At 56.6% G+C, this 12,812-nt stretch overlaps 4 protein-coding genes across 4 annotated transcripts; 1 reads left to right on the top strand and 3 right to left on the bottom strand.

Annotated features, from left to right (window-relative positions):
* Window positions 1-531: 531 nt before the first annotated feature.
* Window positions 532-2,930, bottom strand: PARP2 (Poly [ADP-ribose] polymerase 2; the record flags this gene model as incomplete). Its single annotated transcript, XM_032031663.1, has 3 exons — window positions 532-654; window positions 743-2,020; window positions 2,085-2,930. 3 exons carry the CDS (start codon window positions 2,928-2,930, stop codon window positions 532-534), a joined length of 2,247 nt encoding a protein of 748 aa, XP_031888888.1.
* An 844-nt stretch (window positions 2,931-3,774) lies between these two features.
* Window positions 3,775-5,782, bottom strand: CGGC5_v002784 (uncharacterized protein; the record flags this gene model as incomplete). The annotated part of the gene is made up of 2 exons (XM_032031661.1): window positions 3,775-3,881; window positions 4,159-5,782. The coding sequence occupies 2 exons, from the start codon at window positions 5,780-5,782 to the stop codon at window positions 3,775-3,777; spliced, it is 1,731 nt and encodes a 576-aa protein (XP_031888690.1).
* Window positions 5,783-8,630: 2,848 nt separating this feature from the next.
* yteR-3 (Unsaturated rhamnogalacturonyl hydrolase YteR) lies at window positions 8,631-9,878 on the top strand (the record flags this gene model as incomplete). Its single annotated transcript, XM_032031660.1, has 1 exon — window positions 8,631-9,878. One exon carries the CDS (start codon window positions 8,631-8,633, stop codon window positions 9,876-9,878), a length of 1,248 nt encoding a protein of 415 aa, XP_031888742.1.
* A 162-nt stretch (window positions 9,879-10,040) lies between these two features.
* On the bottom strand, window positions 10,041-11,366 carry ACCS-1 (1-aminocyclopropane-1-carboxylate synthase-like protein 1; the record flags this gene model as incomplete). The annotated part of the gene is made up of 1 exon (XM_032031659.1): window positions 10,041-11,366. One exon carries the CDS (start codon window positions 11,364-11,366, stop codon window positions 10,041-10,043), a length of 1,326 nt encoding a protein of 441 aa, XP_031888991.1.
* Window positions 11,367-12,812: the final 1,446 nt, after the last annotated feature.

The raw sequence follows: 12,812 nt of genomic DNA, 5'->3' as shown, positions 1-12,812 counted from the left end.
GCGGATGGCACCGAACCAACGACTTGGCATACAATTGCTGCGCAGTCGCGCGCTAAACCCTTGTAAAGTCTGCTCCGCGAACCAAACGTGGCCCCTGCCAGCGACCGCATCGCCGGGCTACTTATGTTGTTGGACCAACTCTCGTAAATTGATCTAGGCAAGCTATCTGGGGCTTCGCAAATATGGCGCTAAATCTCAGCATTGCACATCAGGTTCAAGAAAAGCAACTACAAGGCTCAAGACTCGGAAGACTGTGTCAGTCCGCGTGTACGTTAATGACCGTAGATAGTTCAAGAGTTAAGCAAGTCGAATTGGCCCTTTTAGCTGCACACTACCTAACGCCAGTACCTGCACCCCATTACCCATCATAGCAAGCTTTACAACAAAATGAAACCTCGGAAATACGTGCAGGACCCATTTCCACTAAATCCATTCATAGCGCCGCAACTACGTCGAGTTCTGTGTCGTTTTCACCACATCTAATACCTCAGTATCATCTCGCGGTTGTGTACGCTACGACCTGATCGAGGTCTACATCTTGACTCGGAACAGGTAGCGGAGACGAACTTGAGCCACATCGTAGACGATGAATTCGTTGTAGTAGAGGCCTGCATGTTGGACGTTGGTGTCGCCAGGAGTGACGGTCGTGTCAGGCTACAGGTAGGTTAGCACAATCTGCTCAACAACGATAACATAACGACTGCAAAAAGGATGCAGCAGCCGCGAGCTAGCAGTGACTTACCATCTGAATGCCCTTAAGCGAAGGGTGAACGGCGCTGGCGTCCATCCACTTGCTCGGGCCCGTTCTGCCCTGGCCCCAAGTCGAAAGCATACCGCCGGCTTTAGCGCTGTCACCTGCGTTGTAGCTTGCGTTGGTGAGCTTCTGGATCGGGTCGCCAAGCTCGGCCTCGCAAAGGAGGAGGAGTGCCTCGCCTCCAGAGCTGTACGAGTTGCAGTAGTTGGCAGACTTAGATGACATGTCTGCGAGGTAAATACCCTTTCCGAACATGTATCCGGTGACGGGGGCCTCAGGAGGGGCGATTCGAAGACCTTGGCTGAGGATACCACCAAAGTTTGTGACACGAGAGCCGTGCCAGAGAAGACGTCGGTCTGACTTCAGATTCGGGATCTTCTTCTTCTCGAAGCGTTCCAACTCGCCGTTGCGCTCGATGCGGAAGATTTCTTGTACCCTGTAGTTAACATGGTGCGTAGAGCCCTTAGAGCCGTTCAGATAATCTGAAAGTAGGCTGAATTCCTTGCTCTTGTGGTCGAGAGGAGTCATCTCGTTCATTCCCAGGCTTCGGTACTGGGTGTCAGCGGGGTGGACATTGGAGATGGTCTTGCGATCGATCTTCATAAGATCGGAGGCAGCCTTCATGTCCGACAAGCTCTCGAGGAGGTCGAGTTCCTTCTTGAGCATGTCCCCGGAACTGATGATGGGCGGGCGGCGGCGGCCGAAAGCGTGAGGGATTAAAGAATAGAACTGGTTGGACAGATGCTCAGTCGCGGCGGCGACAGTCATGGAGTACTTGGAGTCGGCAAGTGACGGGTCATTGATCAAGGCACTCAGGTCCTTGAGCGACTGGAAACCACGAAGAATGGTGTTCTTGCTGAGCTTTCCAAGGGGCAGCTTATTAGCATCATAGTCCATGGACAACATGGCTGATGCGAAGTATCCCATGTTGAAGATGAGACCCATGAGCTCCTGAACGGGCTTCTCCAAGGTGCAAATCGCGTCAGGCTTCTTCTCGTCGGCGTCCTCGGTCTTGACGGTGCCATCGGCGTCATCGGCACCTTCATCGTCGGAATCCTCGTAATTGCGCTCGATGTAAGCGTACTTGCCGGACTTGGGGTCGTTGGTGCGATCGGCCCAGCTCCATCCGCTCTTGTCCTTGAACTTCTTGTCGAATTGCTTCAGGGCATCATCCAAAGTGCCGTTGCCGAGAATCGCCTTCTGGCCATGGTCGCCAACTCTGCCCCATCGGGTCCAGGTCTTGTAGACTGACCCGTTTTCAATGAGCTAGCAAGGTCAGCTTCGGTCCATGTACGCGAGAATTTGGCTGCATGTGCAGACATCAACATACCTGAACGCGATAGAACTTGTTATTGTTGTTCGAAGCGTTGGTCTGGTTCAGAGACGCGTCGTAAATAGTACCATCGGGGGCAATATAGACAGCGCCGGGAACGGTGCAGCCCTCATCAACGGGTACAACAATCTTCTTGCTGGGTTTAGCGGATTGGCCATCAGCGGCTTCCTTCTTCACATTGGTTTTCACGTCGGTCTTGTCGTCAACATCGTCGGAAGATGCGGTAGCAGCAGCAGCAGCTTTCTTTCCCTTGGCGGCGCCATTGGCAGTAGTCTTCTTCTTTTTGGGCTCAGGAGGCGCGTCGCTCTCATTGTCAGACTGCGCGGCGGCGGCGGCGGCCTTGGTGCGCTTCTTTCCGTTGGCCTTGGTCGCGGGGGCTGACTGCTGCGACTGAGAGGCGTTCTGTGAAGCACTGGCCTGGGACGAAGCTCCGTTCTGGGACGCGTTGGCTGCAGGAACAGGAGCAGGAACAGGGGTCTGCATTGGCTGGGGCATCTTGGACTGGCTGCCGCTGGTGATGGCAAAGTCGTCCTCAGGGGCCTTGGACCCCGTGGACTCGCATTCCTGGGCCCACTCCAGGCTGACGATGGGGATGTTGTTCTTCTCTGCGGCCGCGACCTTTGTGGTTTTCGCGTTGAAATCGCCTTGGGTGGTGATGAGGTGCGTCGTTTTTTTGGAGACAGATTTGGCCATGGTCGCGCCCAGCGAGGTCAGAAGCGACTCGATCTCGGCGCGCTTCTGGGTGAAAGTACCGCTGATGGCGATCGAGGCTCCGTCGAGGGGTTGAGCTGCTGGGGCTGCTGGAGCAGCAGCAGCCGTCCTGCCCGATCTTCTTGGGGGCATTGTGGGCGAGTGCGGAGAAGGGACAAGGAAAAGGGAGGGGCGAACGTCACAGGGATGACCGCTGGGTACGATTGAGTTCGATTGAGTGCAGTACGCAGCGTGAGGTAGGATAAGGGTGAAGTTGAACGCAGAACGGGATGGACGAAGGAGAGGGAAGAAGGGATCGCGAGAATATATTTTATTTCTGTGTTGGTCAGAGAAACCCCGTCAGCCCGTACCTTTCCAACACGAAGATGGAGGAAGCTACCAGCGAAGGGAAAGCGCGACCTGAGCTACCCAGGTAGGTGCTAGGGAGGTGCACGCTTTCAGCACCTTTCGTCACAACCAACATGGAACAGCAGGCACCAACGCCGCTGGTGCCTGGCGCACGTGCCATTGAAGCCGCCAAGCTCCCGCAAGCTCGACTTGAGCCGTGGAAAGACCCGACAAATGGAGCCTCCTGCCTGGCCATGGAGATGAGTCCATGGATGGCGTCGCGACCTTTTGCGAAGATCCATGGCCGGACGGTCTCTTTGCCTGTGGCATCCAGCCTCTTTCTTTGCTTTCGGCGAGGGAAGTCACCCCAGGATGAAATGAAGCTATTCGTGTTCTAGGCAGCTGAGGCTCTAGGTGCTGTGCCTCACCGTGTTATCAGTACAGACGACCCTTACTTGGGGATGGGACAACGACCACGTGCAGACCTCCGCACTACTCACGAATACATCCATCTCTCAATATTGTCAGGAGGGGAATTTTCACGTAAAAGGTAGCAATGAAATTAGACAATGTGGTGGCAAAACAATCGCTCGTTCATCAGCAGAGCCAATGTTTCAGTATCTCATTATTTTACGGCGATCCACCATCATCACCCGAAAAGTCCTCCATACGTTTCAAACATCAACATGTCCTCAAAGTCGTCAAGGTCGTCTACTATGTCGTCTGGATAGTAGCCATTCATCATCATGAACTCTTCTGGGGAGTTGTCAGCTTAGTGCTTCTATTCTTCGTCATCTACCTCATCTGCATCTGAAAGGGAAGTGTTAGAGTTAGCGAACGGAGGAAGGGTGATTGATGAGATCGGGGAGAATAACGGGATACAGGCAAGATGATGATATAGGCAAGTTAGAGGAGACGAAGGGAAGGGTCCGGTATGGGAAGGCGAGGACAAGGGAAACGGGGAGGACGAGAAAGGACGAGGAAGAGGGACGAGGAAGAAGCACGGGGTGGAGGGGGCAGAGATAGAACTTACCATCCATCATGTCGCCCACGTCGGTATCGAATTCGTCGTCCTCCTCATCGTCGTCGTCGTCGCCGTCGTCGTCGTAGCCCGGATAGGACGGAGGGGGGTCCGGTTTGACGCGCTGAGCCAATTCGCCCACATAGTGCTTCCAGTCAATACCGGTGTATTCTTGCGTAGGGGCCTCCTTTTCGTTGCTGCCCTTCCCATAGAATGACACGCGGGCATGCATTCCAGCTGAGATCTGGTTGGGTAGGGCGATCTTAATGTGCTCTAAATCCAACCCAGGGACTTCCCGAAGGCTCTTGAGCATCTTGGCCCACACATTGAACTTATAACGGGCACGAAGATCATCGCCAGTGTCGTTGGGATTATGTGGTTGACGGTTGATGAGGGTGACCCGGTACAGCTCAAGCCTCTTAAGTTTAGCGGCAAATTTGCGCACAACGTCAAGGAGAGCCTTGGTTTCGACATCGCAGAAGCCAATATTAAGCTCCTCTAGGTAAGCAAAGCTTGGGGACGGCGGAAGTGCTAGCATCGGCGCAGTGGCGGGAGGCGTCAACGTTGCCGACGATGGCAAGGACGGAGACGGCGACGACGGGTGCGGGTGCGGGTGCGACTTCAACGGGGATGCCGCCGCCGACGACGACGACGACAACAACGGCGGCGACGGCGACGACAGCCAGTTCAGTAGCTTTTCAATACCGCCACGTGCGTTAAAGAAGTTGATGCGTAGATGCTTGACATTCGTGAGGTGCGTGAGGAAGTGGCACAACAGGTAGTCGTAGCGATTGTGATCCTTCTGCGTCGGTTGGCCAGGGATGGGGACAGCGATGCCTCTATTAGGACCGGATCCGACGTTTGCAACCAGAATAAACGTCTGGAGACCCTCAAGGACAGGGACGACCTTAGGCTTAAGGTAATTGGTGAAGAGGTTGAAGGCATTGTCGTTGGGGATGCACGATTGTCGACGGAGCATTTCGAATGTCTTTGGGCGGGCCCCGGCGTTGCCAAGAGCTGTGAATAGGGTGATCATGACTTTATTGGCGTATTCCTGGGCTTCTTGAGTATTGGTTTTCGCCAAAAGGTCAACGCCGGTCTCCTTGCGGATGGTAGTAGCTCCATAGCTTGCCCAGGTGGCGCCGAAGCCATCACGATGCTCACGCTCGCGTGAGTGATAGTCTCGAATTCCGACGGTTTGGAGGTTCTTCAGATTCCGGAAGGCCTCGGTGAGCATTACTACATCCTGGCCACTGCTGACAAGGGTGCGATGGTCGGCGTAGGCCTGGCGGTAGGCGTTCTCTTGGGCCACTTCCATGGGCGAGAAACGGCGGTAGTCGAAGAAATCGAGCCCTATTACCACGTGGTCGAGGCAGTCGCTCAGACGAGAGTTGCTGATATCGACCAGGGCTTGCAAGCTCTGTTCTGTGAGCATGAACTGCCGCTTGGTGAAGAACTCTCTCATGAAGGTGTTGAACAGGGATTGTTCGATGGACTTGCACGTCAATCGAAGATTGCCCATTTCGGGCGTCGTCAGGTACGAGGATATACGTAGGAGGACCTCGATCGGCACCTTGCTGAAGGGGGTTGTAGGCGACGACGGCCGCGACGGCAGCGTGGTTGCCGGTTGCGACATGGTGGCGATGGTATGGAGACGACGCCGGAGGACGCCAAAGGACGACGAGAGCGACGACAGAAAGGGGCGACAGGCCCGGCGAGGAGCGGCAGCGGTAGAGAAGGATAATGAGAGCAGTGCCGACGACGATGGAGAAGAAGAAGGTAGAGATGAAGTTGAGTTGAAGGTCAAAGCGAGGAAGGCGCGGCTGAGAGCTTGAGTTAAAGCGTGCTTTCCTAAAAGGTTGAGATGTAAAGTTTAGGCAGGAACCGTCAAGCGGGGGCGTTACTGGACGCGCTTTCCACAGGAAGCAGTAGGTCAGTCTCTTGTCAAGGTACCTTACCTACCTAGGTATCTGTAGACGGAGATGAAGTCGAGTCGGTGATTCAGAATAGCCTCACGGCATCCAATCGTCTCGTGGTGTCTCAAGCTCGCGCCAGCTGTTGCCTGTTCCTTTCAATGGAGCTCTAAATCGGTTGTTAAACCCCTGGTGATGTTGCACCGGCAGGATCGAACCCTGCTCCTGATTGGTTTGCAAGATGTTCCGGTCCGTGTTTTAGGGAGGTGAACGCTGTAAGATACCTGGAGGTCAATACCTGCCGCGGCCGTTCAGTTGACAGGTGAGTGACACGAAGGAGCTTGGACCACCAGGTGAGACCTCTGCCGTCATTCACAGTGCAGCGTCCCTGCAGCGACGGCCCTCTCTCCAGGCTGCAGCGCCCCACAGAACGGCTCGCTTTTGGCGCTAAGTCCCGATAAGAATGCAGATCCACTATCTACCGCATCTGGACGCTGATTCAGCAAGTCCAACGGAGTTTGTCTCTTTCAGGGGCGGGTGATCCCCGACGCTGCGCGACAGAATCTAAAAAATTGGAAAACGCACCTCACCTCAGGCACAAAACCGAACCCCCTTTTGTTTCCTCGATTTAGGTAGAACATGGGCTCCCTACACAAGGTTTCGACGGTCCATCTGTCGTTGGCACCTTATTTCATCGTCGTTTTCGCTTTTTGACTGCACGTCGAAAAAAGGCTAGCCGTCGCTCGAAATTTTATAGTATATACGTCAGCCACGTCCTCCCACCATGCCGGTTGTCAGCCGACGCAAAAAGCAACGACTCGTCGCGCTGGTCTCTCGCCATTTTCTGCCCATGTGGATCGAAGAATCTCAGCAGACGGGCGCCCTCCTTTGTTTTTCATTGTGCAGCACACCCCCGGCAGGCCTTCGGTGGGCGTGGCTCAGCCCGTCACCCCCAATCTCAGCCAGAAAGTCTTGGCACCACCACCAAATGCCAAATGGAATCGACAATTGCTTTTCATCTTGAAACAGGCCCTGGATGATGCTCATGCGGAGAAGACATCCTTTGTCTGTTCTCTCGGAATCAACCGGCCAAAGTCGCATTGGTCGGGAGCCAAGACTTCGACAATGTCCTTGTTATTGTCCTGACTGGCCCTTTGTTCGGATGCCCGCGCCGTCCACGATCGGCTTCGTCTCAACTTGATGGCCTCTGTCAACGGTCATGGTTTATTTCAACGTCGTTTGCCACCAACACTGGACAAGGCCATCCCATTTGCTCGCTTGAGGTACGGACCTGGGCAGAAATTGCACTTGGATCAGACTCGACTGATTGCAGGACTCGTCGAGGAAATCGCCTCAGATTGCGCAACATGGACCAATATTCAGGCATCTCTGCAGAAAAGCCCAGAACCCACAACGCCGCTCTGTTGGTGGGAATTCCGCACGGGACGAACTTACAGTTTACGTATCTCTCTCGACTGAGCAGTTTGTCCGGCTCGGCGCGCCTCCAGGCCCGTTGGCCCGTCCCAAGGGCGTCAATCATATCCGTATGCCTCGAGAAGCCCGCATGCGGCCAACACCAAGACCTCAATAAATCGCACGAGTGCAGTCAGAGTCGCATTCCACGTGGGGTCGTTTATTCGTTTATTGACCGTCAGGCACAGCGGATTGGAGAGAGATGAAGGGAGAGAGGCGAATACGCATGGCGCAAGGCACAGGATGCCCACATCACGCCCGCGGTGGCACCAACACCACGAATTGGCGAATTACGACGCCCATCAGATGCCCTTTTCACCGCCCGCTGCCAACGGTTGGCCTTTACCTGCGGCACAAGGCCCATAAGTTTAAACTGATCGAGAAGGTGTGCTGACTGCCATCCGCCGGGTATGTTGCAATTCTGCCAATTCTGCCCGCGGCCTTTCTCATTTTCTTGCGGCGTGCCAAGACGTTCGCCAAGAGTCGCAGCGGGGAGCCTCAACAAGACGCAGCCCACGACTGGATCCGGACCTTATTTTTCCATCCTCCGGCTGCCATGGGCGGAGATGACCCTCGGGGGTTCAATGCAACGATACCTGTTGCCAAACAATTCTTCGCTGATCACCCGCGGACGTGCTGATAGCCGCATGGTAGAATCGCCGACATGGTCAAGATGGAGCACCGGTTCCTGGATCTTGCTGCCCCCGGTCCATGACTGACCCCCGTGCGCCCCGTCCCCAAGACCGCAACTTCTGCAAACCCCGTCTTACTCGCATCTGGCCATGCTCATTTGCTCGCTCGGTGATCATTGATAGGGAACTGGGGCGAGCAAGAACTTGGCAAACACCCCCACCGTCGTCCCTAATCACCCCGACCCTCCCGGGGCCACATCCGCCAACACCATGGCCACCGCTGGTGCTACCGAACCGGCTTGATTCCGATCTCGATATAAGGACGCGTCTCCCCAGCAGTGACCAACGTTTGCCCAGTTTGGCGACTCAGCTTCGGTTCACTCACGCTGCCGTCACTCAAAAAAATCTTTCCAACTCGACACCGTTCGATCAGTCACTCTTTAAGACAACCAAAAACGCAGCGACAATGAAGTCCGTTCTCTTCTTCGCGACCGCCGCGGCGGCTGCCGGCCCTTACCTGGCCTGGACCGCCGACTCCTTCACCCAGCACGAGATCGACAACAAGAAGCCCTACCACTACACCAAGGCTGTCCTCTACGACGGCTTTCAGGCGGCCTATGCCCTGACCAAGAACGAGACCGTCCTCGACTGGTACCGCGGCCGCATCGACGAGCGCGTCGTCCTCTCCAACGGCAGCATTCCCAACTGGAAGTCTGGCAGCTACTCCCTCGACGAGTACCGCATCGGCAACAACCTCCTCTGGTGGTACGAGCACACCGGCGAGGAGAAGTACAAGACCGCCGCCAAGATCATCCGCGACGAGCTTGCCCACCACCCCCGTACCGACGAGGGCGGCTTCGTCCACCGTCACCCCATCTACGACCACCAGATGTGGCTCGACGGCATCTTCATGGCCGACACCTTCTACGCCAAGTGGACCTCCCTCTTCGACAAGAAGAACAACACCGCCTGGAACGACATTATCAACCAGTTCGACGTCATCGACCGCCGCACCCGCAACACCACCCTCAACCTCCTGTACCACGGCTTCGATGAGACCAAGACCGCCGTCTGGGCGCACTCTGAGACCGGTGCCTCTCCTCTCATCTGGTCCCGTGCCGTCGGCTGGTACGCCGTCGCCCTCCTCGAGGTCATCCAGCTCCTGCCCCGCGGCCACCCCGGCATTGAGAAGCTGAGCAACTACTTCATCACCCTTGCCGACGGCCTTAAGAACTCCCAGGACGCTTCCGGCGGCTGGTACCTCATCATGGACCCCTACTACGTCGGCAACCCCGCCAATTACATTGAGTCCTCCGCCTCTGCCCTCTTCACCTTTGCCCTCCTCAAGGGCACCAAGCTCGGCCTCATCCCCGAGCAGAAGTTCTTCCCCGCCGCGGCCAAGGGCTACCAGAAGCTCACCGACTTCGTCACCGAGAACGCCAACGGCACCGTCAACTGGGAGGGCACCGTCTATGTCGGCTCCCTAAACAGCGACGCCAGCTTCGAGTACTACACCGGTGTCGAGCTGGCCGCCAACGACTACAAGGGCGTCGGCCCCTTCATGTTCGCCTCGTACGAGTGGGAGACCTACAACCAGACCAAGACCCCCGGCCGCGGTAACGGTCACGGTGGCCCCAAGCCTCCCCGCGGTGGTCCCAAGGGCCCTCGCCCCGGCCGACAGTTCAACCGCCGCTTCCAGAAGACCTACTGGTAGAAGCTGGAATGAGAGCGAGCCCATGAGATTCGAAAGTCACGACCGGGGAGCATGTACATGACTTTATTGCTTAATTTCTTAATCCCGTCTGGGGCGTTGTACATTTTTACTTATTCACCTGAACATAGATTCATTCTTTCATCATTAATCCGCTGCGTGAAGCTATGTACCCTGCACGTTGAATCTTTGGACGTTGACTTTGGGCGCTGCCCACGGTAGGCCATTCAATGCTTGTCCGATCCTCCTCATACCTTCTCTAACAATCCCCTCGTCCTGCGAATAAACGACGCGGAACCATCCAGGCTCAAGGCAATGCTCCTCCCCGGGATGCAAAAACACCCCGTTGTCCACGAGTTTCTCTGCCAACGCAAACTCCCTCTCCTGATCGGTCCCAGACTCCTTGGGTGGCAACCACGGCCCTAAGTTGGTGTACATAAAGTACCCAGCATTCGCCTCGAGATAATCAATCCCCAAGCTCCTCAACATCCCCGTGGCAAACTCGTACGCCCCCTTGAGCCTTCCCCTCGAGAGCGCAATGAACTCGTCATGCCACGCCCGATCCTCCAACATGGTCGACGCAATCGCCACAGATGGCCCCGCGGGCGAGTGGAACCTCACCACACTCTTGAACGCATCATGCAGCGCCCGGTTCCTCGACACCAACGCTCCAAGCCTCAGCCCAGGCGCCGCAAAGTCCTTGGCCAGCCCGTACTCCACATGCACCAGGTCGGGATCGATCATCCCCTCCTCCGGCGTGATCGAAAGCACCGAGGTAAACGTCGTGAGATCGTCCGAAAATACCGACAGCCCGTAGATCTCATCGCTAATCAGATGAATCCTATGCCTCCCGCAGAACTTCATGATCTCGACCAGCGTCTCGCGCGGGTAGCACCGTCCCAGGGGGTTATTCGGATTCACAATCATCACAGCGCGCACCTTCACACCCCGCTCCGCCGCCCGCGCCACGGCCTCCTCGAACCGGTCCACCACGTCCGCGTCGAAACAGTTCTCCGGTGTCGTCTCGGCATACACCACCTCCACGCCCATCTCGTTCCCGAAATCGAGCTCGAAGCGCCCATACACCGGCCGGCTCGTCAAGATCCCCTCGCCGCGCGAGGCCAGCGCGAACGCAAGCACGTGCTGCACCGCCGTCGCGCCGCTCGCGAGCTGCACATGCTCGCTCGTAATCTCAAAACACGGGTTGAAGCTCAGATTCAGGTGCGCCGCAAGCGCAGACCGCAGCCGCGCGCCGCCGGCGGTGCTGTAGCCGTACGTGAAGACGTCCTCGCGTAGCGGCGTGCAGGCGGCGACGGCGGCGACAGCGGGCAGGACGAGCGCGTTGGAGGCGAGCGCGAAGGAGATGAGGCCGTCGGGGTTGGAGGCCGGGTGGTACGTCTGCGGCGGGGCGAAGCGGAAGGGGAGCGCGAGCTGGGCGGCGGTGGCGAGGGCGCGCGGGGAGAGCATTGTGCCGTGGCGCCGGATGGTCATGGCAGTCGGTGTTGCGTGGTGAGAATAATCACGGTGATTGCGATGTTTTGGTGGTGGTGGATGACGGAGGCGGTGACGGCGCTATGAAGTGCTGCCGACCGCCGGGGTCGGGGGTTCAGAGATGAGAACCTTGCTGGCTTGCCTCCGACGTGTCAATCGGTGCATGGGAGGGTCAACTTGCGCAAATGCGCTCAGCGTTCCCACTCACGTCGCAAGCTCCCATAGGTGAGGAATCCGACGTCGTCGAAAGAAACACCAATTAAACTCGCGGACTCCTCGGTCTTGAAGCGCTGGGCCGGTGGGAGAGACGGCTGGTGTTCATTTGCCTCAGGTAGCTCGCCGGTATCGCGGGCCGGGAAGGCGGGCCGTACGGCGGTTTGCGGGGCCTGTGGACGCCGGAGTGGCTCCATTGACGCAGTCTCGGCAAGGAGGTCGGAGACCGAGAAGGACTCGGAGGGGTCGCTTGCGGCTACGATTAGGTCTGTGAGTCGGACCCGGACCCGGGAGCCGGCAGGAATGTTTCGTCTGGGTCTTTGCTGCGTGGTGTTAGTCGTTCACACCCGCGCGACTGGGGCTTTTGCGTGCAGTCGACGCAAAAGCCGCGCTTGTTGTACATGTGACGGTAGAGTTTCCCTCGATTACGGCTGCCGCAGCGATGGATTTTCTGCGGGCTGCCTTGGCCTTTTCTAAGAACAGCCACATGGAGTGTTGGCTGGTTTGGGAGCTATGTGTGCCCGCTGGAATTTGTGAAACTTTCTTCACCCACTCTAGACGGATGTCTCACTGTGTTTTGTTGGTGCAGCACTATTTCCTCGCTGGGTGCAGTCGCATTTCTCACATTGTAGGGTTGACTCTGCGCAAGCATTCCGACAACTCGGGTGGCATCACAAACATGGAATTCCTTGTTCTGGTTTTGTGTTTGGGCAAAATCGATTGCAAAAAAGACAGCACAGCAGGTTGCATTTCCCAGCGCAGCCCGGACTGTTTGCTCCGTCCAATCTCACATCCATCGGTCACCCAGCCCTGGAGAGCGCCAAGGACGGGGGATGGGCGGGTAGCAGTGCAATGGCTGCCGTGCCTGCATGGCGATCGACCGGGGAATTATGTGTTATGCCCCGAAGAAACAGCCTCCTTTGTTTGCTTCGTAACAACCCAGCTTCGCCTCTCCATTCATCGTCAGCCTCCTCACGAAAGCTGAGATTGAGTTCTCGAGCAGAAATGCTAGAGTAATCGCCAAGCCTATCATCACAAAATAAGCATGAGCACAGGCACCGTCTGAAGTAGCCATGTGCCGCGGTCGTCAGATGAACGAATACGAAAGGTTCCCCAGTGAACCGAACAACTGAATGATGGCGTCAACCATCCCCCCCGCGTGAAGATGCCTCGCGCCGCAAACCTGATTGACGCTCGAAACAGAACAATCTAGAGACATTGCGATTCTCGGTC

This window comes from Colletotrichum fructicola, assembly GCF_000319635.2.
Source record: "Colletotrichum fructicola Nara gc5 chromosome Unknown KSG_Nara_v1_contig02, whole genome shotgun sequence".
NCBI classification, from domain to species: domain Eukaryota; kingdom Fungi; phylum Ascomycota; class Sordariomycetes; order Glomerellales; family Glomerellaceae; genus Colletotrichum; species Colletotrichum fructicola.
Note: the sequence above shows the minus strand (reverse complement) of the source record. Positions and strands in the feature narration are given on the sequence as shown.